The 27,665-nt window shown below is 35.1% G+C and overlaps 1 protein-coding gene across 20 annotated transcripts in view; it reads right to left on the bottom strand.

The window, feature by feature from the left end:
• SLC4A10 (solute carrier family 4 member 10) overlaps positions 1 to 27,665 on the bottom strand; it is a 350,715-nt gene that overhangs the window by 183,776 nt on the left and 139,274 nt on the right. For all 20 annotated transcript variants that reach the window (XM_032286540.1, XM_032286535.1, XM_032286537.1 and 17 more), the window contains one exon: positions 27,403 to 27,484. In XM_032286540.1, coding sequence (XP_032142431.1) covers positions 27,403 to 27,484 — 82 coding nt within the window. The remainder of the gene's footprint in view (positions 1 to 27,402; positions 27,485 to 27,665) is intronic.

Genomic DNA, 27,665 nt, shown 5'->3' with positions numbered 1-27,665 from the left:
TCTCTCTCTCTCTCTCTCTCTCTCTCTCTCTCTCTCTCTCTCTCTCTCTCGACAGTCTCAGTCTGTTGCCCATTGCCAGGCTGGAATGCTGTCAGCTCACTGCAACCTCCACCTCCTGGGTTCAAGCATTTCTCCTGCCTCAGCCTCCCAAGTAGCTGAGACTATAGGCACATGCCATCACGCCCAGCTAATTTTCTGTAATTTTAGTAGATACGGGGTTTCACCATGTTAGCCAGGATGGTCTTGATCTCCTGACCTCGTGATCAGCCCACCTTGGCCTCCCAAAGTGCTGGTATTACAGGCGTGAGCCAGCACGACTGGCCTTCTCTCTTTAACTTAAAGATATACACGTCAATTCAGACAAAATACAGTTTCATCATTAAGAAAATCAAAGGTTTATATATATTATTTTCTGAGCAAAAATCCTGGATATTTGACACTTAAGTTGTGTGGGTATTATTATGTTCAGCAGATTCAGAATTATTGAAAATACTTTAATTATATAATAAGTACCAGTATTGAAATGATTCTTGATGTGACTATGGTCACAGTAAACTGAATGTTTATAAAATGTGGTGAGGAGAGAGATGTATTTGGAAACTGATTAATAATGCTATTAATAAACTAGTCTCCTTCATTTAGCTGGGAGGGAAGGGTTCAAGGTATCTACTCTTGAAGATCACTGTGCCTTTTTGTTTTTGGTTTTTATATGAAATAAATATAACACAGCTGTTGCATAATGACTGCGTTGCTACAGAAATTTAGATGTGTCAATCATAGGAAAAGGTCAAGTACATTAAGCTGAGTAAGCATATAATGTTTAATTCCATGGTGACTCTAACAGAGTCAGAAAACACAAGGCATCGTTAATCATAATATATCAAAGCACTCGAAGTCCAATGGAAATTTTCTGCTGAGGGAGAGTAACAGAGAAAAAGAGACTGAGAGGATAGCAAAGAGGTATTATTAGGCTACTGCACCATGGTTCCTAGTGTTTTCTTGTTAAAAGAAAAAGACAGTGTTAAACTAATGCTGGCCATACTCACCTGACCCTGGGAAGGTATTTGTAATAATTATAAAACAAAAGGCTATGTGACTACAACTATTTTAGATAGAGAGTAGAAATCTTTAAATCCTAAAGTTGTTCATCAAAAGGGCCACTAACTTAGATTTACTAGTTTAGAAGGTACTGTTGCACATTTTCAAAATACTGTTTCTTACAAGTTTCTAACACTGTCTTGAGCAAAACATCAAAACTAAGTTAACTTTGTATCTTGAGATAGTGTTTATTTTTAATCTTAGAACATAATAAGCATTTAATGTCTTGAATAAGTAAATGAAACCTAATAATGTGTTTTCTTTTAAAAAATGACATGAGAATTCCCAATTTTGGTAGATCATAAAACAGCTTATGAGGCCAGGTGCGGTGGCTCATGCTTGTAATCCCAGCACTTTGGGAGGCCGAGGCAGGTAGATCACCTGAGGTCGTGAGTTCGAGACTAGCCTGACCAACATGGAGAAAGCCCGTCTCTACAAACAACAACAACAACAACAACAACAACAACAACAACAAACAGGCTAATGAATTAAGCCCAACAATGAAAACAGCAGCAAATAATACAAATTAAAAATACACATTAAAAGCATTAACCAATACCAATCTGTAATGAGGCAAATGTTCTTATGTGGTACCAGCCATTAAATGCTGTAGGAGTTCACAACAGAGTAAAATCAAGGATAACCTAGGCAATCAGTGAAAACTTCACGGAGGATATAGGACTTGAGTTGCTCTTAAACAATAACCAGGTTTTACATCAGCAAAGGAGTGAAAAGTTTAGTAAAAGGAGTTAAAGTGAGCAAAAACAGAAGAGCAATTGGGGGGATAATGTGAAGTTCATATCAGAGCAGGAGAGAAAAGGCAAGATGAGATAGAGCACATATTTTTATAATCAGCAAAGCTTGCAATTTCACTATTATTTTAAAACATTTTGTTGTTTTAATTTGTAAGGAAGAGAGAGAAAATAGATCAACATATGTCCTGAGATCCTTAAAAAATGAATGCAAAAGAGAAAGTGGTACTTCCTTACCTCCCCAATCTCATTTTAATTAAATTATAAATTCTGAACAGCCCTGTCAATTTGCTTCAGGGAAATAGGTTAGGAAGTGAACAAAAAATGTAAAACTGTAAAATTTTCCAGATTTAGTTTTGTATTATATTAATTTAAAAGACATGTGCACATGTAGAAAGTAGCTCATTCTGAAAATTACAGTAATTAAGAACAGAAAGGCTTGCCTGGAAAAACTGAGGAGTTGCTGAGGAGAAAAACAGATTTTCATGAGGAAAGTTTATGAAATTCAACTGTGAAACAATTAAAAAATCTGAAAGCAAAGATAAAAACACTTGGTATTTCTGTATAGATGTTTACAAATGAAAAATACATAGATAATGTGGTAATTTTTTTAATGGCCATATTTTAGCAGCTCCCTCCATTAAGAGTTGGAATATATTTCTCCAATCCTTGAATCTGGATCAATGAGGCATTAACAAATGTGACATTAGCAAATGTCCCCAGCCTAGCCAGCTGGATAATCAGTGATCATGGAGAGAGAAGCCCTAGCTGGCAGTCATCCAGCTGAGGACTTCACAAACCAGCCAGCCTCCATTGTGACATCATTAGTTGATTGTAGATGTGGGCACCAGCCAACTCATACTAGAAGAACTAACTGGCTGAGTCCAACCCAAATTCACAACCTACAGAATTATTACCTAAATAAAATGGTTGCTGTTTGAAGCCACTGAGTTTGGAAATGGATTGTGACACAGCAATAGCTGAGTGCTAAAATTTATTTGGGAAAAAAATTATAAAAGACAGATGGACAGGATATAAAATACAAAATTTAAAGTACCAGGAAAGTGATTCAAATTGGAAAACAATGGAGAAATGTTTACTTATGACAGGTATCTCAATGGGCAGGCAAATTAAGAATCAAGAATAAAAAAATAGCTGGGCGCGGTGGCTCAAGCCTGTAATCCCAGCACTTTGGGAGGCCGAGGCGGGTGGATCACAAGGTGAAAGAGATCGAGACCATCCTGGTCAACATGGTGAAACCCCGTCCCTACTAAAAATACAAAACATTAGCTGGGCATGGTGGTGCGTGCCTGTAATCCCAGCTACTCAGGAGGTTGAGGCAGGAGAATTGCCTGAACCCAGGAGGCGCATGTTGCGGTGAGCCGAGATCGCGCCATTGCACTCCAGCCGGAGTAACAAGAGTGAAACTCCGTCTCAAAAAAAAAAAAAAAAAAGAATAAAAAAACAAAAAACATTGATACTATCTTGTGATCAACGTTGACAGGAATAACAAACTATGTATAAGAAGCTGTGTAGAGGTACAAGCTGAGGATACTAGAGGAGGCAAACAAAACCCAAGATAGAATATAAATAAATGCCAATTCATTTGGAACTTAAAATAGCTGTAAGAGTTTACAGCTAAAAAAAAAAAAAAGAGAAAGAAAAAAAAAGAAAGAAAAAGAAACTAGCCTTTATAGAAAATTTACCATGTACCATCTACTATGCTGAGTGTTTTATTTATATCTTCTCATTTAATCTTCAAAAATTCCCTGTAAACTGTAGACTATTTTCCCCAACTTACAAATAACGAAATTGAGGTTCAAAAGAGTGACTTCCTAATAAATAGGTTCTAGAGATCTACTGTATAGCATAGTGGCTTTAGCTAACAATACTGTATTGTATACTTAAAAATCTTTCAAGAGTGTGTATCTTATGATGTGTTCTTACCACATACACACTAATAATGATAATAATAATGATGATAATGGCATTAGGAAGTTTTGGGAGGTGATAGATATATCTGTGGCTTTGATGCTAGTAATGACTTCATGGGTATATACTTATTGCAAACTCATTGAGTTGTGTACATTAAATATGTGCAGCTTTTTACATGTCAGTCATCCCTCAATAAGTTAAAAAAACAAAGAGAGCAATTCCCCAAAGCCATATAATCAGAGACTGAATCAAAATTCAAAATCAGATCTACCAAATCTAATTTTATCACTTATAATTGTCAGTATACACTCTTAACACTTTACACTTCCTTATAAAACTTTTCAAAATTTCAATTTAATAACATTATACAATCAAGTGTATAGTGCCTATGATAGGCTGTAGCATGGTCTGTCTAATCATGTTTATATTTTCAGTACCTGGCATATTAAAAGCTCAATAAGTGTTTCTTGAATAAATAAATGAATGACACCAAATCTGAAGCCTTTTTCACAGCATTATAAGCTGGAGTTGGCCGATATAATCAAAAACAGAGAAGAGAAGCCTTTAAGGAAGATAAGATCTGTACTGGCAGTTACAGAAAAATTGCATGCCTTGTGAGAGGAGGCACAGGAACACAGAGGGCCCAGGGGCACAAATGAACATACTTCATCTGTTTTTATCAGAAAGTAAAAAGAATCTTTACCTCCTTCAATGCAATAAAAATTGATTTATACTGACACATAGAAACTATGTTTCTCATTTTTTAATTATATTTTGGAGGACGTTTTTGATGAAAACTCTGGCTTACAATCTACTGTAGATAACCTGGGAGCAGTGGTATGCTAGGGCTGGCTTCCCCAGCTCACCAGCACCAGTTACATACATCTCTTCCTAACTTTATGTTCACTGAAAACCACTCAGTGGTATGAAATTGGCCATAGAGAAATAATTTAACCACATATATTGGCAAATGCTACAAATCAAGGCTATTGAGGAGGCAGAAGGATAAGGGGGAAGAGTCGGAGTATTATTAGAATGTCGCTGCCTGGTGCCTGGTGTGAACATAGAGATGGAACAACCTAACTTTCTTTATCTAGTTGCTGACAATGTTCTATACACAACGTGGACAGATCAATTTACTTTAATAAGGCTCATATATTAGACTTTTTCATAGATTCGTCTTATTCAGTGTGTCTACCTTAGGTATATTCAGTATAGAAAGGGCCACAGAACACATCTGGGGCACATGGGTTATATCCATGTGAACTTACAGTGCTTACATGTGGAAATATATCTATCTCCTCCCAAAGCTTCCTAATGCTTTTATTATCATCATTATTGTTATTTGCATGTGTGTGTAAGCACACAACATAAGATCCACCCTCTCAGAAGATTTTAAGTATACAATACAGTATTGTTAGCTATAGGCACTATGCTGTATAGTAGATTTCTAGAACCTATTTATTGGCGAGTTACTTTTTTGAACAATTTCTTTATTTGTAAGTTGGAGAAAATAATCCACAATTTACAGGAATTTTGTGAATTCAAAAAGGCTGAGGACAGAGTGTTGGCAGTGAGTAGCACTATTTTAATATTTAAGATTCATATTCATAAGCCCTAAGAGAAAATTAGTGTGGTAGCATGAGAAAAATAGGCCATTTACATATAAACAATGTTTCAATTTCATAAACATGACCGTTGTTTTCATGAACTATAGTGTATTAACTTTATTGATGCTGATAGTTTTGGATTAATCACTGTGATGTCATAAAATACTTTTATGCTATATTGTCATCTAATTCAATCATGGCAATCATTACAAGAAACAAATTGAGTTTTGCAAAAGAAAAAGAGGCATAAACTTAAATAATTTAGCTCAAAATTAGAAATATTTTTTTTGCTAATAAAGCTGTTACACTGTTGTATTACAAATGCACCTAAGGTATTTAGAAGCAGTTTGAAAGTGTCAGAAAAGAATATTCATAATCTTCCTGCCCCAGAGACCAGACAAAAACTTATTGTACCAGCAGGAAATTAAAATTTTACTTTCTGCTAATAACAATTTCAATCAGTTTGGTTTCTTTTATTATCTTCTCACCTGAAACTCATTGAGAAAATAGAAGGGAAGAAAAGAGAAAGGATTTTATTTCACTGTGCTTTCTGCAGTTCTGACACACCGTGAGCACTAGGAATAACTAGGTAGTAAGGAAGAGGTAAGATAGAATGGGAAAGCAAACACATAGAACTGGAGAGTAGAATGATGGCTACCAGGGGCTGTGGCACTTGGAGGGCTGAGGAAGGGGCTGTAGTAATGCTGGTCAAAGGATATAAAATTCTAGTTTGACAGGAGAAATAAGTTCAAGAGATCTATTGCACAACATAGTGACAATAGTTAATAACATATTGCATTCTTGAAAAATAGTGAGAGTGGATAAGTATTCTCACTACAAAAATAATAACTGTGAGGTAAGGCAAACGTTAATTAGCTATATTTAGTAATTCTATAGTGCATATATATATAGATATATTTCAAAGCATCATGTTGTACACTATAAATACAATTTTATCTGTCAATTTTTTAAAATAATATAATTTCTAAAAAAGAATAGGAAAGCAAACAAGTTTACTTGGAGAAAATATATAGAAATTCCATTTGACCCAGTAATCCCATTACTGGGTATATACCCAAAGGATTACAAATTATTCTATTATAAAGACACATGCACACGTATGTTCATAACAGCACTGTTTACAATAGTAAAAACCGGAACTAACCCACATGCCCATCGACGATAGACTGGACAATGAAAATGTGGCACATATACACCATGGAATACTATATAGCCATAAAAAATGATGAGTTTGGTCCTTTGTAGGGACATGGATGAATCTGAGAATCCATAATTCTCAGCAAAATGACACAAGAACAGAAAATCAAACACCGTATGTTCTCACTCATAGGCAGGTGATGAACAATGAGAACACATGGACACAGGGAGGGGAGCATCACACACTGAGGTATTTTGGCGGGGGAGCCAAGGGAGGGACAGCAGAGGGGTGGGGAGGTCAGGGAGGGATAACACAGGGAGGAATGCCAGATGTAGGTGACTGGCAGATGGAGGCAGCAAACCACATTGACATGTGTGTACCTATGCAACAATCTTGCATAATCTGCACAAGTACCCCAGAACCTAAAGTACAATTAAAATAAATAAAAGAGAACATTCAAAATAGTAATCTCAGAATACTGATATTCCAAAATGGAATTAATCCTATTAAGGTTGCAGTGATTCTGATACTGCTAAGATTATAGGTGTCATGTTCTCCAAACCAAGAACATCATCACTTTCAATTTATTATTTAACATTTATTCATTATTATCAGTATTTATATCAGTTGATATTTTATAGTAAACATTGATGTGCAAAGTAATTTATTTTTCCCAATGGGTTCTAGAATTCCAGCACCCTAGTGACAGCACCAGTATCTAAACCTCCTTGGAGAATGAAGAATGTGAAATCGAAATTTGGCTCAGTGCCCTCAGTGCTTGGCTCAGTACCTTATTAGCACTTAATTAATATATGTGAGGGCTGATAATTTCTTGAGACATATCTCAATTGACTGGTAGCTACACTTGCTTATATGGCGACAGGATTCTATAGAAAGGAGATAACCTGTGAAGAGTATGTACTGTATGCACCTGAGGAGCTTTTAAGCTCTCATTCTAGGGGCAAGATAGCTGAAATAGAGATTTAAGAATTTAGTCGAGAAGTAGACTAAATTGATCTCCTTCACAATGTCACCTTCATAGTACTACTCCCACACTACTAAACTGTATAACTAAATAAGAACATACTTAAGTCTCAGATGTCTCGAAAACTCAAAACAAAAGTATAGTGTTAATATAAACCTATGTGGTAAATATTAAGAGGCTTTGGTCATTTGTGGTTTGTCTTTGAAGTATTAAATAATTTTCAGGAAAAGTACTCAATGACTAAAGGAACAATTCCTTGCTGTAAATTTCCTCTCAATATGTACAGGCTTATATTTAATGTAATGAAAATGAGTTTCTTTTTATCTGTTTTTTCTCTGAAATAGTGATTGGTCAAAAATGTTATATATACATATACACACAAATACACAGTTCTCCTTATCCACAGAAAATATGTCATATGTCACATTAAAGAGTAAATATACCAAATAGTGAGTTGTTATGCCTTTGATAAATAGAAAATCATACTGAACAGTTTGACTTATATGGAGCTATGAAGGGAGAATAACAATATGAGTTCTTATTCTAAAATCAGCTGGCTAAAAACCAGCATCCTAACCTAGAAATATAAAATGTATAACTAGGACCCCCAAATTATGAGACTATACTTTTGTAAGATTTCTTAGTCCTATATATACATGAAAATATATGTTATTGAACTCATGCAAACACAGGCCTGAGTACTTGTAAATTGTCAAATAAACCATGATCGAATTTAGAAAAATACTTCAGATTTTTCAAATTTACCTGGAAATAAAATACATGATAAACGCAGGGTATAGATACTTACCTAATTACCTTTCACTTCAAATAAACAAAATATCAGAAATAAATTATATATCAAAATGAATTGATATGAATCACATTCACAAATTATGTGAAAAAAATAAAATGATGAAACACAGAACATCTGAGAGTTAATTCTGGAACAAAAGTAAATTCTTTTTTTTTTTTTTTATCTCCAGCTTTTTTTTTGAAGTTCAGATGTCCATGTGCACGATGTGCAGGTTTGTTGCATAAGTAAATATGTGCCATGGTAGTTTGCTGCACAGATCATCCCATCACCTAGGTATTAAGCCAAGCATCCATCAGCTATTCTTCCTGATGCTTTCCATCCTTCCACCTCCTACCCTCCAACAGGCCTCAGTGTGTTGTTTCCCCCCAGATGTCCATGTGTTCTCATCATTCAGCTCCCACTTAAAAGTGAGACCATGTGGTATTTGGTTTTCTGTTACTGCTTAAGTTTGCTGAGGGTAATGGCTTCCAGTTCCATCCATATCCTTGCTAAGGACATGATCTTATTCCTTTTTACGGCTGCATAGTATTCCAGGGTATGTATATACCACATTTTCTTTACCTAGTCTATCATTGATGGGTATTTAAGTTGATTCCATGTCTTTGCTATTGTGAATAGTGCTGCAATGAACACACATGTGCATCCATCTTTATAACAGAATAATTCATATTCCTTTGGGAATACACCCAATAATGGCATTGTTGAGTCAAATGGCATTTCTGCCTCTAGGACTTTGAGGAATCATCTCACTGTCTTCCACGATGGTTGAAGTAATTTACACTTTCACCAGTAATGTAAGAGTTCCTTTTGCTCCACAACCTCACCAGAATCTGTTGGTTTTTTTTTACTTTTTACTAATAACCATTCTGACTGCTGTGAGATGGTATCTCATTGAGGTTTTGATTTGCATTTCTCTAATGATTAGTGATATTGAGCTTTTTTTTCTTATGTCAACCTCATGTCTTTTTTTGAGAAGTGTCTGTTCATGTCCTTTGCCCACACAAAAGTAAATTATATTACTGAAGACTTTAAAAGAATAATATCTTATTTAGTTCTTATTCTTAGAATGCCTACTGAAAAATGGAACAGTTTATTAGAAGATGTGCACAGGTGTCTAAGATAGATCAACAAAAGACTGTAATTTACTATTGGCTACATTTTCTGAAATGAAATGTTCAGTATTAATCCCTCTCCACATTTTTTATCCTGAGATATCCCGTGTTTGACAGGCAAAACCTGTAATTTCAAATGAACCTTGTGTAATTAATTAACTCCACTGATTATTACTAATGGAGCAAACACCCTTAGAATTGCTCCATCAGTTGACATTGATCTTATATCAACACTATTAAGTTGCACAAAAATTAATAACCAATAATATCAGAAATAAATGTTTTTTTTCTTTTTCAAATAAAAACATTTGAAATAAAGAAACTGTAAGACTTTATGTTGTGGTACAGCAGAGAAAATAATTTAAAGTAAGATCTCATGAGGCTATATTAAAGTAGTCTCCAATGGGAGGTTGGCTTTCCTAACTATGGAAATAAATCTTAGTTCAATGAGAATTTTCTAACTATAAAACTTTTCAAACTTTTGCTAAAACATTTGTAAAACTATTATGATATGGGTACTAAATATCAAATTCCTTATTGCTTTTATAATAGAATAGTCTCAACTTTTAAAAAATTGTTATAAAAAATCAATAAATATGTACAAGCCTTCCTTGTGGGTTTGAATCCCTGCCCTACCACTTACTAGTCAGGTAGCCTATGTAAATCATTTAATCTTCTGTGCTTTAGTTTCCTCATCTGTGAAATGGAGATAATAGTGTCCTTACCCCTCAGAGTGACTTCAAGGATTAATCCATTCTCCACAATTTGACCTACCTCCCATAAAGATTTAAACTTTATATCCAGTCACATTTTATGCCCCCATACACAATCCCAATGCTTCAGCCACATCATATTTGTCATTCCAAAAATACAACAGATACTTCCTTCTTTGCCTTCTGAATTCCTATTTATCCTTCAAAGTTCACCTCTGCCTCTGTGAAGACAACATTGATTTCTAGAAGTAGAATGCACTTTCTAATTCTATTGGCAATTTGTTATGTGCAGTCATACATAATGATGTTTGTCAAATGATAGATCACATATAAAACAGTGGTACCATAAGATAATGGAGCTGAAAAATTCTTGTTGCCTAGTGATATAGTAGCCTTTGTAACATCACAGTGCAATTACTTTTATTTTTATAACTTTATTGTAGCTTTTTTTTTTTTAAGATGACGGACTAGGGATGTCAGATGCCAGTTCTTAGAAAGATCAGTTACAGACAGTTGAATGGTCATGATCCAAATGGAAAACTGAGGGAAGAGAGCCATGAACTTTCAGAGAGCTCACGGGAAGAAACTGGGGTGCAGACAAGGAAAGCAGCAAAAGTCTGGCAGGCACTGACCCCTGAGGAACTTGGAGTCCCATGTAAAGGGTAGGTTGGGGTACTTCTCTGCTCCCTTCACTCCTATGACAAACTTCTGACTGACAAACTGTCAGAGAACACTTCTGCCCTTACAACCCCAGGCAATGCAGTTGGTGGCAATATGGCAACTCTCTGGGGAGGGAGCCTCAGGTGGCCAGCTCATGCTGGTGTGCCCACACTTCCCTCAGACCCTAACTGAAATGGCAGGTGCCACACTGGTTGTTCACCCATTGTGGGCCACTGCCCCGTCCAGGGAACCTCATCCTTATGTTGCCACACTACCAGATCCCCTACAAACATACCTCAGAACCTGCTCTGACTTTGGCCACCACAGGAGACTGGTGGGTTCCTGGGGAGCTGCAGGTCCCACGGAAGTCTAGCCCTTGGTGCAGGTCACCCCTATGGGAGGGCTGAGAACATTTCTGCCAAAGCCGTACTTGGCAAGAGGGAATGCTGCACAGTGCCAATGCTGAAGCGGGTGGCAGTGGTGGCTATAAACAGACAAGGAGAGCAAGTCATCTCCTGCTCCTCTGGTGCCCTGTTGTGGACACAGCAGAAGCTTTTCCTGCTGAGGACTGACTGACTGCACTTGTAGGTCGCCTTTCCAGCACTCTTCGTGGCAGCTACACCTCATTGAAAGTGAGCCCATGCCACCCAGGTATGCATAAAGGGTAGGGCCTGTCTCCCATCCCTACGCAGAATGGCAGTGTCCCAGCAATAAAGGGCAGACGAGGGGCAGTGCTGTCTGCTCTAGGCTGGGGGAAGAGGCTCTGCCCTGAGCCCATTTTGGTGGTAGCCACTAGACGGGCAATTCTACAGACTTCAGTCACACTGCAGCCTGGGAGACAAAGAACAATGTCTATATGCTGAAGGTGCGAGCCCTGTGACAGAGATAGGATAGGAAAATGGATCACATTCCCGCCTGCCCAGGATAAGGGGCTAGCACAGCCCCCTGCCTCTGCCCCTACCACCAAGACCTCAGTTCACTCCAACACAAGCTCCCCCCACTAACCTCAATTAGGGCAGTTGTCTCCACTCATCATTAGTCTGCCTGAGGGTGAGCTAATTCTTACTCATAAGCACCACCTACTTGACTGGAGACTGAATTGCACCACCAAATAAAAATCCTCTGTCAGAAGGTTATAGTACTAGTGTACAAGATTAAGTTTCATTAGACCTCTGCACTCATAATCACCCAGAAGATAATGTGTTGGCTCATATGCCCAATACACGGATACAACAAGCAGTATTTGAGAAAGCCACCACACAAAGGCTATCCATAACCAAAGAGCCCATGCAGAGTCTTGGCATCGTGAAAGCACCCAGAAAAGAAGCTAAACAATCATACACAACATACACCATAGTCATACCCTCAGGGGAAAAAAGAATAAACATTATAAAGTCCCATCCAAACAATAGCAAATTCAAAAATTAGAAGCAACCACTCCTTCGGATGGGAAGAAATCAGTGCAAGAACTCCAGTGGTACAAAAAGATAGAGTGTTTTGACACCTCCAAAGGATCCGGCTAGCTTTCTAGCAATGGACCCTAAAAAAAAATGAAAAATGACTGATAGGCTGAGCATGGTGGCTCACACCTATAATCCCAGCACTTTGGGAGGCCAAGGCAGGTGGATCACAAGGTCAGGAGTTCAAGACCAGCCTGGCCAACATGGCCAACCCATCTCTACAAAAAAATACAAAAATCAGCCAGGCATGGTGGCGGGCACCTGTAATCCCAGCTACTCAGGAGGCTGAGGCAGGAGAATCACTTGAACCTGGGAGGTGGAGGTTGCAGTGAGCTGAGACCATGCCCTTGCGCTCCAGCCTGGGCAACAGAGCGAGACTCCATCTCAACAACAACAAAAAAAAAAAAAAAAAGAAAAGAAAAAAAGAAAAACAAGAAAAAGAAAAATTACTGATAAAGAATTCAAGATACAGACTCTAATATCTTAGATATTATTGCACTTGATTCTAAAGAAGGGCAATGATATCAAGAAAATGCTGAAAACCAATACAAAGAAACCAGAAAAACAGCTCAGAAAATGAAAGACAAGATAGTTATATTTAAAAATATAAAACTTCTGAAAATAAAAAAATTCACAAAAGTAATTTCCAAATACAATTGAAAACATTAACAAAACACTAGATCAAGTAGAAAAAAAGAATTTCAGAGCTTAAAAACTTGTCTTTCAAATTAACACAGACAGACAAAAATAAAGAGAAAAGTATTAAAAAAATAAACAAAGCCTTTGAGAAATATGGAATTATGTAAATTGACCAAATCTATAGCTTCTATACCTATGTATTCCTGAGAAAGAAGGAAAAGTAAGCAATTTGGAAAATATATTTAAGGGAATCATTCAGGAAAATTTCCCTGATCTTTTTGGAAGGTAGTCATCCAGATAAAAGTTCAGAGAACACCTGCAAGATACTATATAAGCGGAACATCATCAAGGCATATAGTCATCAGACTAACCAAGGTCAATGCTAAAGAAAAAATACTGAAGACAGAGAGAAGAGTCAAGTTACCTATAAAGGAAATTCCATCAGACTAGCAGTGGATTTCTCAACAGAAACCATATAAGCCAAAAGAGTTAGGTGGCCTACTTTTAGCCTTCTTAAGGAAAAACATATTAGAGCCTGAAATTGTATATCCTGCCAAACTATGCTTCATAAACAAAGGAAAAATAAAATCTTTCTCAAACTAGCAAATATTTAGAAAATTCATCACCATGAGACTGGTGCTATAAGAAATGATCAAAGGTTGAAAACATGGACAAAAAAGGGCAATACTATTTGTCATAAAAGAGTATACTCTTACGTAATAAAAGAATATAGGACAATACTCTTCTGTCACAAAAGCTCATATTAATTACAAAATTCAAAGATCATAGAAAGCAATTACACCACTGGGACTATAAAATAACTAGCTAACAATACTATGATTGGAACAAAACTTCACATGTTAATATTAAATTTGAACAGAAATGACCTAAATGAAGATATAGATTGGCGAATTGCATTTAAGAAACAAGATACAACATCTGCTGACTACCAGAGATCCATTTAATGTGAAAGGACCCCCACAGGCTCAAAGTAAAGGAGTGGAGAAAAATATATCACACAACAGAAAACAAAAAAGAGCATAGGTTGCTATTCTTACATCAGATAAAACAGAATTTATACCAATAATCATTTTTTAAAAAGACAAAACATACATAATGATGAAGAGTTCAATTCTATAATAATATTTAACTATCATATATATATATATACATATATACATACACAATAACAGTGGAGGACTTCAACATCCCACTGACAGCACTAGACAGATCACTGAAGCAGAAAACTGACAAAGAAACTCTGAACTTAAACTGCACCCTTGACCAAATGGACCTGACAGATATCTACTGAACATTCCATTCAACAACCACAGAATATACATTTTTTTCTCATCTGCACGTGAAAAATTTTCTTGCCTAATTGCTCTTCCTAGGACTTCCAGTACTATGTTGAATGGAAGTAGCAAGAATAGGCATCCTTACCTTGTTCCTGATCTTAGAGGAAAAGCTTTCAACTTTTGATCATTAAATATGATGTAAACTGTGGACTTGTTATATATGGCCTTTATTGTGTTGAGCTACATGCCTTCTACAGCTAATTTGTTAAGAGTTTTTTTTTTTTTTTTTTTTTTTTATCATGAAGCGATGTTAAATAATCAATGTTTTTTGTTTTTTACTCTGTGAATGTGGTACATCAAATTTATTGATTTGTATATATTGAACCCCAGCCCAGGGATGAACGCATTGCTTCCTATATCACTTGACCCTGATGTATGATCTTTTAATGTGCTGTTGAATTGAGCTTGTTAGGTTTTTTGTTGAGAATTTTTGCATCTATGTTCATCAGAGATATTATTATGTAATTTTCTTATCTTGTAGTGTCCTTGTCTGGCTTTGGTATCAGAATAATGCTGGCATCATACAGTGAATTTCAAGGTATTTCTTCTTCAATTTTTTGGCAGACATAACAAAAGATTGACATAAATTTCCCTTAAATGTTTGGTAAAATCCACCAGTGAAGCCATCTGTTCTTGGGCTTTTCTTTATTTGGAGGTCTTTTATTACTGAATTACTGATTTAATTTTCTTGCTTGTTATTGGTATGTTCAGATTTTCTATGTCTTTATGATTCATGTTTGGTAGATTTTATGTTCCTAGGAATTCATCCATTTTTAAGGTCACAGTTTCTTAGCATATAATTGTTTATCATAGATACTTATGAATTTTTTAATTTCTGTGATATCAGTTGTAATATCTCCTCTTTCATATATGGTTTTTATTTATTTTATTCTTCTCTTTTTTCTTAAGTCTAGCCAAAGATTTGTCAATTTTACATTTCTTTTAAAAAAACTGAATTTCATTGATTTTTCATATTGTTTTCTATCATCTATTTTATTTCTGCTTGGATCTTCGTTATTCTTTCCATTAGCTAACTTTGGGTTTAGTTTGTTCTTCTTTTCTATTCCCTTCAAATGTATAATTAAGTTGCAAATTTGAGATCTTTCCTCTGTTTTCACATACTTTTGTTGTTATAAATTTATCTTTTAATACTGCTTTGGCTGTATCCCATAAGTTTTAGTATATTGTGTTTTCATTTTCATGTCTTTCAAGATATTTTCTAGTGTCTCTTTTTAATTCTTTTTGACCCATTAGTTGTTCAAGAATGTTTTGTTTAATGTCCACATATTTGTAAATTTTTCAGTTTTCCTATGGCTATTGATTTCTAGTTTCACAATCCATTACAGTCAAAAATAACAGTTGGTATGATTTTGATCACTTTAAATTTTTAAGACTTACTTTGGAATAATATATGGTCTATTGTGGAGAATATTCTGGCTGCACTTGAGAAGTGTATTATGCTGCTATTGGTGAAATGTTCTCTGTATGTCTGTTGGATCCATTTTTTTCTATCAGGTTGTTCAAGTCCTTTATTTCCTTTTGGTCTGCAAATGGGTAATATGTTTTATTCATCAATGAAAGTGAGATACTGAAATCTTCTACTATTATTCTGTCTATTTCTCTCTTCAGTTTTGTCAATGTTTTATTTGTATGTTTAGATGCTTTATTGTTGGGTGCATAACTACAGCACATAATTGGGTTATACATTTAATCCATTCAACCACCCTATGTCATTGATTGGGAAGTTGAATTTATTTAAATTTGAAGTAATTACTGATAGAGAAAGATTTATTATTGTCATTTACTGTTTTCTGTTACCCTTGTAATTATTTTGTGCATTTTTTCCTCTCGCTGTCATTTTTTATGTTTTGTTGGGAATCTTTGATACATTTCTATAGGTATTTTCTTTTTAGATACAATGGAGCTTACATAATACCTTATAGTAATGACAGTGTATTTTATTCTGATAACAACTTAATTAAGTTCAATAAAATACAAAAACATATCTCTTTAAATTCTCCCTCCCATATACATTTTGTTATTGTTGTCACAATTTACATTTATTTATATTGTGTATCTATTAACATAGTTTTACTTATGAAAAGTATTTTAGTTATTGAAAGCATTTTGCTACTTTGTCTTTTAACTTTTTTACTTCAATTAAAAGCTGTTTACCTACCACTATTGCAGAATTACAGTCCTGCATTTGTCTATATATTTATCTTTACCAATACTTTTTATACTTTCTTATGACATGTTGTTGTTTAGTATTGTTTCATTTCAAGTTGAGGAGGTTCCCTTAGCATTTCTTGCATGGAGGTTTGGTTGTGATGAACTTCCTTAGTTTTTGTTTGTCTAGAAAAACTTTATCTCTCTTTCATGATTGAAAAACAGTTTCACTGGGTCTAGTTTTCCCGGTTGCCCAGTTGTTTCATAAGTTCTTTAAGCTTTCTTTATTCTTTTTCATTAAAGTTCCTTTTTGTTCCTCTGACTCAGCAAATTCCAGTGGCCTTTACTTAAGTTTATTGATTCTTTCTTTAGCTTGATCTAGTATGTTGTTAAATCCCTCTAGCGAATTTTTGAATTTACTTATTTTATTCTTTAGTTCCAGGATTTCTGTTTGGTACTTTTTAAATATTTTCTATCTCTTTGCTGAAATCCTCACTTTGTTCATGCAGTGTTCTCCTTTTCTCAGTGAAAATCTTTAGGACAGTTATTTTAAATTCTCTTCCAGGTAAATTGTATATCTTTATTTCATTAGAGTCAAATTCTAGAGATTTTTCTGTTACTTAGTTTGGAACATATTTTCCTGTTTCTTCATCTTCCTTGACTCTATGCATTTGTGTCTTTGCATCAGACAAAGCAGGCTTCTCTCCCAGTCTTCACAAAGGGCTGGCCTCATATGGAAGATACCCACCACTCAGTCTAGGCAGAGATTCTAAAACCTCTTAAACCTCATGTTTGTTCAACTCATTTCCTTGTGTATTTCTGGCAGCCCTAGGTGTCTAGGGTTTGCCAGGTCTTGTCAATGCACCAGGATAAGTGAGACTGAGTCCTTTGGGATTTCAGCCAATCCTTTGGAAAACCCCTGGAAAGTTTGATGTTTGGATCAACTCTTTCCATCCCCAGGGAGAAGCTGAAGCTGAAAGATGGGGATTTGCTTGCTCTATGCTCCAAACTGGAGAGGAAAAGCTATGGTGGCTACCAACCTAAGCTACCATCTCTGTTCTCCCCCAGGTGGCTAGATAATTACACACTATTAGCACTTTAAGACAGAGAAGATAGAAGCCAGTCTTTTGGGTAGCACCCATCAAAGTTGGGGTACTGGATACACAAACCTCCTCTAGAAGAAGCTGAGAGCTGGGACTCTTTATCCAATTATATGGTGGTGTGCTGGGGGTAGAAATTCTGGCAAACAGATGTCCTGAATATCCTTACAACCTTCAATGGATCTGATTTTGCACTCACCCAGGGTGCAGGAGCCCTTCAATTAGTTGCTGGATTTCCCACAAAGAGAACTTTTCAGTAAATTGTTCCTGAATTGGTGTATTTGTGGTGGGGAGGAAGGTTTCTTACTCCACACTTTGCTGACACCAGTCTTCTGTCATTTTTTTCATTGACCATCTCTGTTGCTCCAGTGTCCCCAACTCTTCAATCAACTGTTCTCACTTAAAGACTAATAGCATTAAACAAGTTTGTTTACTCTTGGCACACTTTGCTGCTATAATTAACCATGATTTCATCAAAAACAAGTTTTTTTCCTGATATTTAAATAATTTTAATACATATATAGATATCTTATGAAACATACATCTCAAAACCCAAGAAAAATACAGGTTTATGTAGAACATTTTCTGTCAATGTACACACAAGTTGAATTTATAAAAAAGTATTCTATTGCATTAAAGGATATAAGTGGAAGATATTTATTGAATATGTTTAATAAGCTTCTCTCACCAAGTAAAGCACACCACTGATACTTCCTCCTACTTATCTGATATACAAAAGGACATTAAGCCATAGTTTCCTGCAGTTTTTATCCTATAACATAACATGGTAGTTGTTTAGAAAGTTGTAGTTACTTCTGTTTGAAAATATAGCTGCTGCTCTGCCCTCTGGCTCATTTTGAAAATTTATGGTTCTGAAAGCTCAAGATACTATTTTTACTCTTTGCATTTCACTCTGACCTAGGTATCTATGTTTCTACTTCTCATTTCCCATTGATTTTGTATCCTGAGACTTTGCTGAAGTTGCTTATCAGTTTCAGGAGATTTTGGGCTGAAACAATGGGGTCTTCTAGATATACAATCATGTCGTCTGCAAATAGAGACAATTTGACTTCCTCCTTTCCTATTTGAATATCCTTTATATCTTTTTCTTGCCTGATTGCTCTGGCTAGAACTTCCAGTACGATATTGAATAGGAGTGGTTAGAGAGGGCACCCTTGTCTAGTGCCAGATTTCAAAGGGAATGCTTCCAGTTTTTGCCCATTCAGTATGATATTAGCTGTTGGTTTGTCATAAATAGCTTTTATTATTTTAAGATACGTTCCGTCAATACCTAGTTTATTGAGGGTTTTTAGCATAAAGGGCTCTTGAATTTTGTCAAAGGCCTTCTCTGCATCAATTGAGATAATCACGTGGTTTTTGTCTTTGGTTCTGTTTATGTGGTGAATTATGTTTATAGACTTGAGTATGTTGAACCAGCCTGGCATTCCTGGGATGAAGCCTACTTGACTCATTTCCCTTGGTTTGGCTACACTTGTGGAGAGTGGGGCTGGTGGTGTGTTTTTTAAGGTTAGGCAAGGGGTTGTAGTCAGTCAGACAAGATTCTGATAAGTTCATGTTCGGGGTTGTTTTGACTGAAAACTAGAATTTATAATTTTACAAAATCAGATTATCCTTTTAGATATGTATTTTCATTAAACATATTACCTCTTCCTATGAAAATAAACACATGGCAAATAATATCTGAATATTATTGGGCACTTAAAAATATTTTTACAAGGCTCAAGCTTAATTTGGAAGGAAATTGTGAACTATATTCTATTTGCAATTACTTTACATGCAATAAAGTAATTTTCTCTGAGAATGAGATCTAAAATATTAATAGATTAAATTGAAATAAAAGAATTTTTTAAAAAATCATCAATTTATATGAGCTGTTCTGAAGAAAGCATTAGAAATGTGTAAAAGCTTATTTCAAAAGGGATCATAATAGAAAAATAATTTGACTTCATTTCAATATAATAAAGGCTAAGATTTTTAAATTGCCTGAAACTTGTACTGAGCTTTTCACTAAGGCATGTATTGTGTGGGTGGACAATTTGATAGCCCTGTCTAGAGTGCCACAGTCTTATAAGGATATAGTTGGCTAACAAATGAGCCATTTAGAAATGTACATTGGTTGAAGCTTCACTGTCTTTTCTGTTTTGTGAGAAAACTCTGCTATAATGAGAGATTCCATTTTAAACCTTCTAATATTTGTGACTGTTGTCTTCTTGTGAGTCAGGAATATTGTGATAAGTGATTCGTCTGTTTATGTGGAGATATATTCTATTCTTTTAGCACAGCTATAGTGTCATTACATAATAAATACATATTTTGTCATCTAATCACAAAACAGAATAGTCCACACTACACTGTACCATAAAAGCATGACAGTCAAAGTTCACTTTTCTCTTATTTTCTTGTTCTGACATAATAGATATGCACTGGTAATAAAAACAAAATCTCATGTTCAGTAATATGAACGGCACTCAAGCTCACTGTGATTTGTAGTTCACTGAGTAGCAGTGTAAACCAAGATGGGGCCACATATATTCTTTGTCACAGTTACTTAAGTCTACCATTGTAGTGCAAAAGCAGCCATAGACAAATGTAATTAATGAAGATGGCCTTGTTCCAATAAATGAACACTGAAGTCTCAATTTATGTAATTTAATCTTAGAAGTTATTATTCTGACCCTTGCCTATCATTTTTAAATGTAAAAATTATTCTTAACTCAAAGGCCATGCAAATAAAGGTGGCAGGAAAAAATTGACCAATAGGCTATTATTTGCCAATATCTTTGGCATAAGATTTTAGAGGTAAAATATTAGAAAGTAGAAACCCAGCCCTAATTTTTTGACTCTTTTCATTTCTTTATTTTTAAAACTGTTTTTCACTTTAGTTGCAAAATATTGTATTATAGTTACAAGATATGCACTTACTATATTTGGATTTTTAGTGTAAAACACTTGAAATTACAATTATTCTGGTCAGAAAACAATTTTAGCTATCCCCAGCCATGCGGAGCTGGAAGTGCATCAAACCACTTTCTTTTGTAAATTGCCCAGTCTCGGGTATGTTTTTATCAGCAGCATAAAAATGGACTAATACAGAAACATGGGAAAACACTTCACATTGAATTTGGCGAAGATTTCCTGGCTATGATACTGAAAGCATAGGCAATAAAAGTAAAATATACAAAATGAACTGTATCAAACTAAAAAATTTCTGTGCATCAAAGTACACAACTAATAGATTTAAAAGGCAACATATAGAATGGAAGAAAATATTGACTAATCATATATTTGATAAGAGGGTAATGTCTAGAATATATGAAGAACTCATACAACTCAACAACAATAAAACAGCCATGTTAAACTAATAATAATTTAAATGTTTATTTAATCCTATTAAATTTTTTAAAAATTTAGAAATTAATTTTAAAATTAAAAAATTAAATTTAATACAGTTAAATGTCTATTCAAGTCATTTGTCTATTAAAAAAAATAGATAGGCTGGCCTCAGTGGCTCACATCTGTAATCCCAGCACTTTGGGAGGCTGAGGTGTGTGAATCATGAGGTCAGGAGTTCGAGACCAGACTGGCCAATATGGAAACCCCATCTCTACTAAAAATGCAAAAATTAGCTGGGCATGGTGGCATGCACCTGCAGTCCCAGCTACTCAGGAGGCTGAGGCAGGAGAATTGCTTGAATCTTGGAGGCGGAAGTTGCAGTGAGCCAAGATAACGCGACTGCACTCCGGCCTGGGTGACAGAGTGAGACTCTGTCTCAAAAGAAAAAGACAAAGGACTTGAATGGAAATTTCTCAAAGTTGATATACAAATGAGGAACAAGTACATAAAAAGATGCTAAACATCAATATTAGGGAAATGCAAATCAATCTACAGTAAAATATCACCTCACAGACATTACTATAACTATCAAAATACACACACACACACACAAACACACCAGAAAATAACAAGTGTTGGCAAGGATGTGGAGACCCCTTGTGCATTATTGGTGGGAATGTAAAATGGTGCAGCCACTAAGGAAAACAGTATAGCAGTTCCTCAAAAAAATAAAAATAGAATTATCATATTCAATCCACTATTCCCACTTTTGGGTATATCTTCAAAAGAATTGAAAACAAGATCTCAAAGAGATATTTGCACATCCATGTTCACAACAACACTATTCACAATAGTGAAGCAACTCAAAAATTCTACAGTTGAAAGGACAAGGGAAATGTGGTACATGCAATGAGAGGTTATTCAACTTAAAAAATGGAAAAAAATCTGGCTCATGCTACAACATGACTGAAACTTGAGGACTTTATACTAAATAAAATATGTCAGTCACAAAAAGACAAATAGTATATGATTCCATTTGTATGAAATATCTAAAGTAGCTAAATTCATAGAAACAGAAGGTAGAATGGGGGTTGACAGGAACTGAAGGCAGAAGAAAAGGGGAGCTATTGTTTGTATAACAAGTTTCAATTTTGCAAGATGATAAAAGTCTGGATATTGGTTGCACAACAATGTGAATGTACTTAACATTACTGAACAGTATACTGGCAATACTTAGGAAAATCAGTATGCATCTGAAGGGGAATGGCAGAGTTCCTTTTCAAGTTCTGCCGCTTTTAAAGACCTAAAGTATGCATCAGTGTGGCCACAACAGAAACCTGTCACTTCCTAGAGGATGACTGGACTACTTCAAACTCAACTAACTAGTAGCACCAATTTCAGTTAACATTTAAGATAGTATAACTCATACTATTCCTTTTTGATCCACATAAAAATATTTTCAAATAATTAAGAAAAACAGTTCCATTGTTTAATAGCATTGCCTTGATTGGTAATTGATCGCTGCATTCAAATGGCTAAAATTATAGCACATCACCTTTAGCTATTCAATTTTCTTCTCTTTATGATCATTTAATTAGTTAATTGATCATACTATTTAAGTAACTTGCTTCATTAATTTACCCTTATGCCTGCAGAAGATATAACAAAGGTCTTATCTAAAAAAATAAAATATTCATTAAATTTAAAAGAGTACAGTCATCCATTCCAAGAAAAACTGGATAGGACCAAAGTGAACAATGAAGAGATAACTGAGGTAATAAGAAAAACTGAAGGGGCACTGGGTTATTTTCACTGAGTCCATATGGAAACTCACCTCACCTATCCATGCATCCACCCTGGAGTTTAAGGCTCAGTATAGAGTGGCATTCTCTTTCATGTTGTCTTTTAATCAGATTCACTGAGAAACAGACACTGAAATGTGTCTCTCTTACCAAGACCTCCAACATACTTGTCACTTCCTGGTCATTGGGTTAATATGGTGAAACAGTGTGATGTTCTAAAAAACATTTACTCATCCAAATCATCTTGGACTCTATTATGATAGAAGGTAGGAGAGTTAACATAGTCTTGGAGCAAAACCAATAATATGTACTGTTGTAATTCCCACAGGAATGTTAACTACTTCTGGTACTGCTTCTTGATAGTAATTGGGAGAAAATGCATTTTCCAGATCAACAGCTGCATACCATGTTCCCAAGGTCACGTTAACCTGCTGTAGCAAAGATCCCACATCTGATAAGGCAGCTGCAATTGGTACTACCAGCTGGTTGAATTTGAAGTAGTCCATTATCAATCTCTAGAATGTGACAAGTTTGAGTTGTAGCCACACACTTTAGGCCTTTAAAAGCAGAGAAACTTGAGAATAAACTGCTATTCTCTCTCAGATGCAACACTCATTTACTATCATGGCCAAATCAAGTAGTTTTAGAGTCCCCTAACCCTCTACAATAGTTCTTACCTCCACAAGCTAAATAACCAATGTGGTGGTCCTGCCAACTACCAAGTATGTCTACTGGAACTATTCAGGAAACAGAGAAATGAACAATCAAAGGATTGGCTTCCCCAGGAAACAGATTCTGAGATATGTGTTCAGGGAGTTTGTTGAAGAGAACTGTCAGCAATAACAACACTGAAGGATTATGGGAAGCAGAATTTGGTACAGGGAGAACTTGAAATTATGGTACAATTGCAGTAGAGGTATCAATTGATTCCACATGGAACTCTGATGCTGGGATAGCCCTTCAGAGTTGTCTCATATTGAGGCAAGAGGGGCAGGCTTTTGTAAGCCTTCATTGACTACAGGGTCATGTACTCATTGAGTTATACTCATTCAGTAAACCACAGGGGAGGCAGCTCCCATAGACAAGAGGCAGCTCCTTTCAGCTGAAGGTAATTCCTGGGGAAGAACATAGGTACGTATTAAACCATCAAGCAGGCAACACCTCTGGCAACTGAGGAAATAAATGTCTCAATTCTTAAAGGGGAATATTGGTGGTTCATTGTAACATCCATTCTAGGGCTTCCAGATTTAGCAAATAAAAACAACAAATAAAAATATTGCATGGGATTACTTATACTAAAAAGTTGTTTATTATTTACCTTAAATTCAAATTTATCTGGGTATCATATGTTTTATATGACATGTGTTAAAGGGCAAGTAGAGGAAAGAATTTTAAGGGTATTAATTTATTTCTCATTTTATAATCTTACACTTAGATAGTACACATCTCACACTGATGTGGGAGACCAAAAACAAAAATAGTCTCCCCCATCAACAATTTTTCTCTACTCAGAATCCTGAAATTGTCTAATTACAGGAATTCAATATCTTCACTTTTTTATTGCAAGAGCAGAAGTAGGCTTAGAAAGAATACTCAGGCAGTATTAAGGAGGTTGTATAATGAGAAAGACTCAGTCTACAGTACGTAGGAGAGAAAGAAGTAGAGCAGTGGCAGTGGGAATGGAAAGGAAAGGATAAGATGAGTAGCATAGAGACACCACTGAGATAAATTGAAAGATTGTACTGATTGCATGGTTCACAAAAATAGGAGGTGAATAGAAGAATCCAATAAGATTGTTTTCTTTCTATTTTAATAGGAGGAAAAGACATAAAATCGTACAAGCTATATGTAAAATGAAACTTAAAGAGAGAAAATTATACATTTGTTATATCTAGCAGAATGTATAACATACATATGAAGACATTAATGAATATATTATATCAAGCTGTTGTTATTGAGCAGGGGATCAGTTTCTATTAAATATATTGCACTTGAGACTTTATAGATATTTTTAACCATCTGGCATTTCTACAACCTGTACTCAGGATGTTATATTACTTAGTAATTTTATTAAATAAATATATACACATAACTCCTGAGAAACACTCATTTTCAAATGTAAAATTTTAACAGAGTTCAGATATTTTTTAAATGTGTTTATCTGTGATAGCAATTCTAAACTCTATTTTATTTAAAATATTTATTGTGTATTAACTGCCTTAATAAAGAAGCTCTTTATAAGTGGAGTTTTGTTCTTTTCCTTTAAATTGCACAAAAGGAGGATACTACAGTTTGAATGTGTCCTCAAAAAGCATGTGTTGGAAATTTAATCCCCAGTGCAACAATATGTGAGGTGGGGCCTAATAGGAAAGTATTTAGGTCATGAGAGCTCCACTCTCAGGAATGGATGGATTAATGTGGATTATCAAAAAGCTTGAGACTGAGAGTTCAATCTTTCTCCCCCGTCTCATCCTTCCACCTTCCACCATGGGATGATACAGCACAAAGGCCCTTACCAGATATGGACCTCCCAGTCTTGGGCTTCCCAGTCTCTGGAACTGTTAGATATAAATTTCTCTTCTTTATAAATTATCCAGTCTGTGGTATTCTGTTATAGCAACCCCAAACAGAAGATGAATTACCACCGCCATTATTTCAGTAATGCTATCTTTCTCCTTGGTGCTCTCCCACTTATGTGATATTTTATTTTGCTGCCAGCTGATTCTTGCTGAACGGCAATATCCATCACTTCACTCTCGCACTATTTCCTAACTCTGGCTAATCGATCCAGAACAACTAATAGACCTATTAAATTTTTGTGCGCATCACAACAGAACCCTCCATAGCATCGTCAAATTCTAGATTGTTTATTTAGGATGGGCTGTGTGTTAAACACATATTAGAATGCCAATATAAATTAGATTTTTTCCTATTTTCCATCAAAGTTCTAAAATTCAATGTTAATTTGCATTCTATAGTTAATTTCAATCACCAATGACTTAATCACAGCTATTAGCTTCTCGGATTAAATTACCCATTATTGAGATCAGTAAACTGAACAAAATCTGGCTAATCCAATTGTGCTCTACAATCAGAAATCTTTTTTAGTAAGCACTGCACACTGTTGTCTGTATTTCTTAACCATGCCAAGCAAGGCACATGTAATATATGTAGGTATAATAATTAAAACGATCTTAGTAAATCCAATTTTTATTAAGTATTTTCCATCTAAAAGGATCATTCACAATCTTTAAACTCAAGATGGATTTTTCTTGGAGTTGAGTATATTTCTGGGCTACTATCTTTCTTTGTTAGGTTTTTGTTTTATATATGTTTAGTAAATATAAGGATAGCTTATCATAGCACGACATAAACAGCAAGGTAAATATGTTGTTTTTTAACAAATGTAATGGCATGTCAAACCCAAAGATAAATTATTTTTATATTATTCATTACCAGTTTAGATTTTTCAGGGTTTTGCTCCCTTAAATTGATGTAATGAATGTGGATAACATAGAAAATCAATAGGCCCACCGAGTAAGCATAACCTTCTTAGATCTGAGTGTTTTTGTACAATAAGCAAAATGTCAGGAACAGAGTCATATAGTTGTTGAGAGTTGTTTCTAAATATTATAGTAATTCTCTAGTTATGTTAGTGTTGTGACTAAAGATAAGATCCAAGAACAATTAATTTAATTGTACTATAAATGGTTATATTACAATGCTTAAAATGAAAAATCCCTTACCTCTCAACTCAGTAGTTTATTGGGCGCTCTCTCTGAGGACTTGCACTTAAGATCACCTTGGTTTCACTTTTCAATCAAAAGATGACAAATACTAACCTTGTATCTCACTAGTAATAATTTATAGTTAAAAATAAAAATTAATCCTGTATGTACATTAAATATTGGTATAACAATAATTGACAATATTTATACAACTCTTTTGCCAGGTATTATTCTAAGTAATTTTCACTTAATTCTTATAGAAAAACTAGGAAATATATTCCATATTATCCTTGCTTTAACAGTTCGGAACAATGAGGTGCAAAAAAGCTAACTAATTGGCTGAAGTTCCTAGGGTAAACAAGAGGTAGCACTGGTATTTGAATCCACTGCAGTCTGGTTTCAGAGCCTATACAGTTAACCACTAGATCATACTACCTCCCTGTTGAATTAGTCATCCTTCTTCCTAGTGTGTGTGTGTGTGTGTGTGTGTGTGTGTGTGTGTGTGTGTGTGTGTAAGCATAAAATGAAAATTCTAGTTGTCCTTACTTCTCTTCCAGTGACAGCCTACTCTGACACCAGAGTCTTAGTTAGATACCCCTCCTGTCCTAAATTTACCTCTCATACAGCACTTGTTATGCTGATCTGTCCTCATTTCTCAATTGATTGTAATTCTATGAAGCAAGGATTATTGAAAGACTGATATACAGTAGAATGCCTTGAATATAGTAGGGGTTCAATAAATGTCTGTTGGATGAACTGATGCTTCTCATTGTTTTCAGGTCTGCCTGCTGACATTCCAAACTGTACCAAAACAATCAGATGTACCCCTCCCCAGTATACTACCATTACTCCCATACCAACTTTTGCAATTCTTCATAATATGACAAACTACATTTATCCTTCAAATACTTTTGGAAAACACACCAATAGCTATCCCAAGAAGAAAGGTCTTACCTTCTAAATCTTCTTTCTCAAAGTGTGTTTTGAGAATAGAACGAGTTCCACCTCTATCCACAACTGCTTCTTCATCATTTCTCTGTAAAATAAAGAGAAAGAAGATTAAATGATAACACATATATTATCTTAATTTCAAAAAACAAACATTGATATAATCTAATATTTCAAGGTTTAATTCAGTCACTTAAATCTAGTTGTTCATGAGTAGTCTATTTGATTATTAAGCATTGGCTTAAAAAAAAGACAAAAATAAATTTGAC

Source organism: Sapajus apella, unplaced genomic scaffold, assembly GCF_009761245.1.
Source record: "Sapajus apella isolate SASKATOON/1434 unplaced genomic scaffold, GSC_monkey_1.0 scaffold18, whole genome shotgun sequence".
NCBI classification, from domain to species: Eukaryota; Metazoa; Chordata; class Mammalia; order Primates; family Cebidae; genus Sapajus; species Sapajus apella.
Note: the sequence above shows the minus strand (reverse complement) of the source record. Positions and strands in the feature narration are given on the sequence as shown.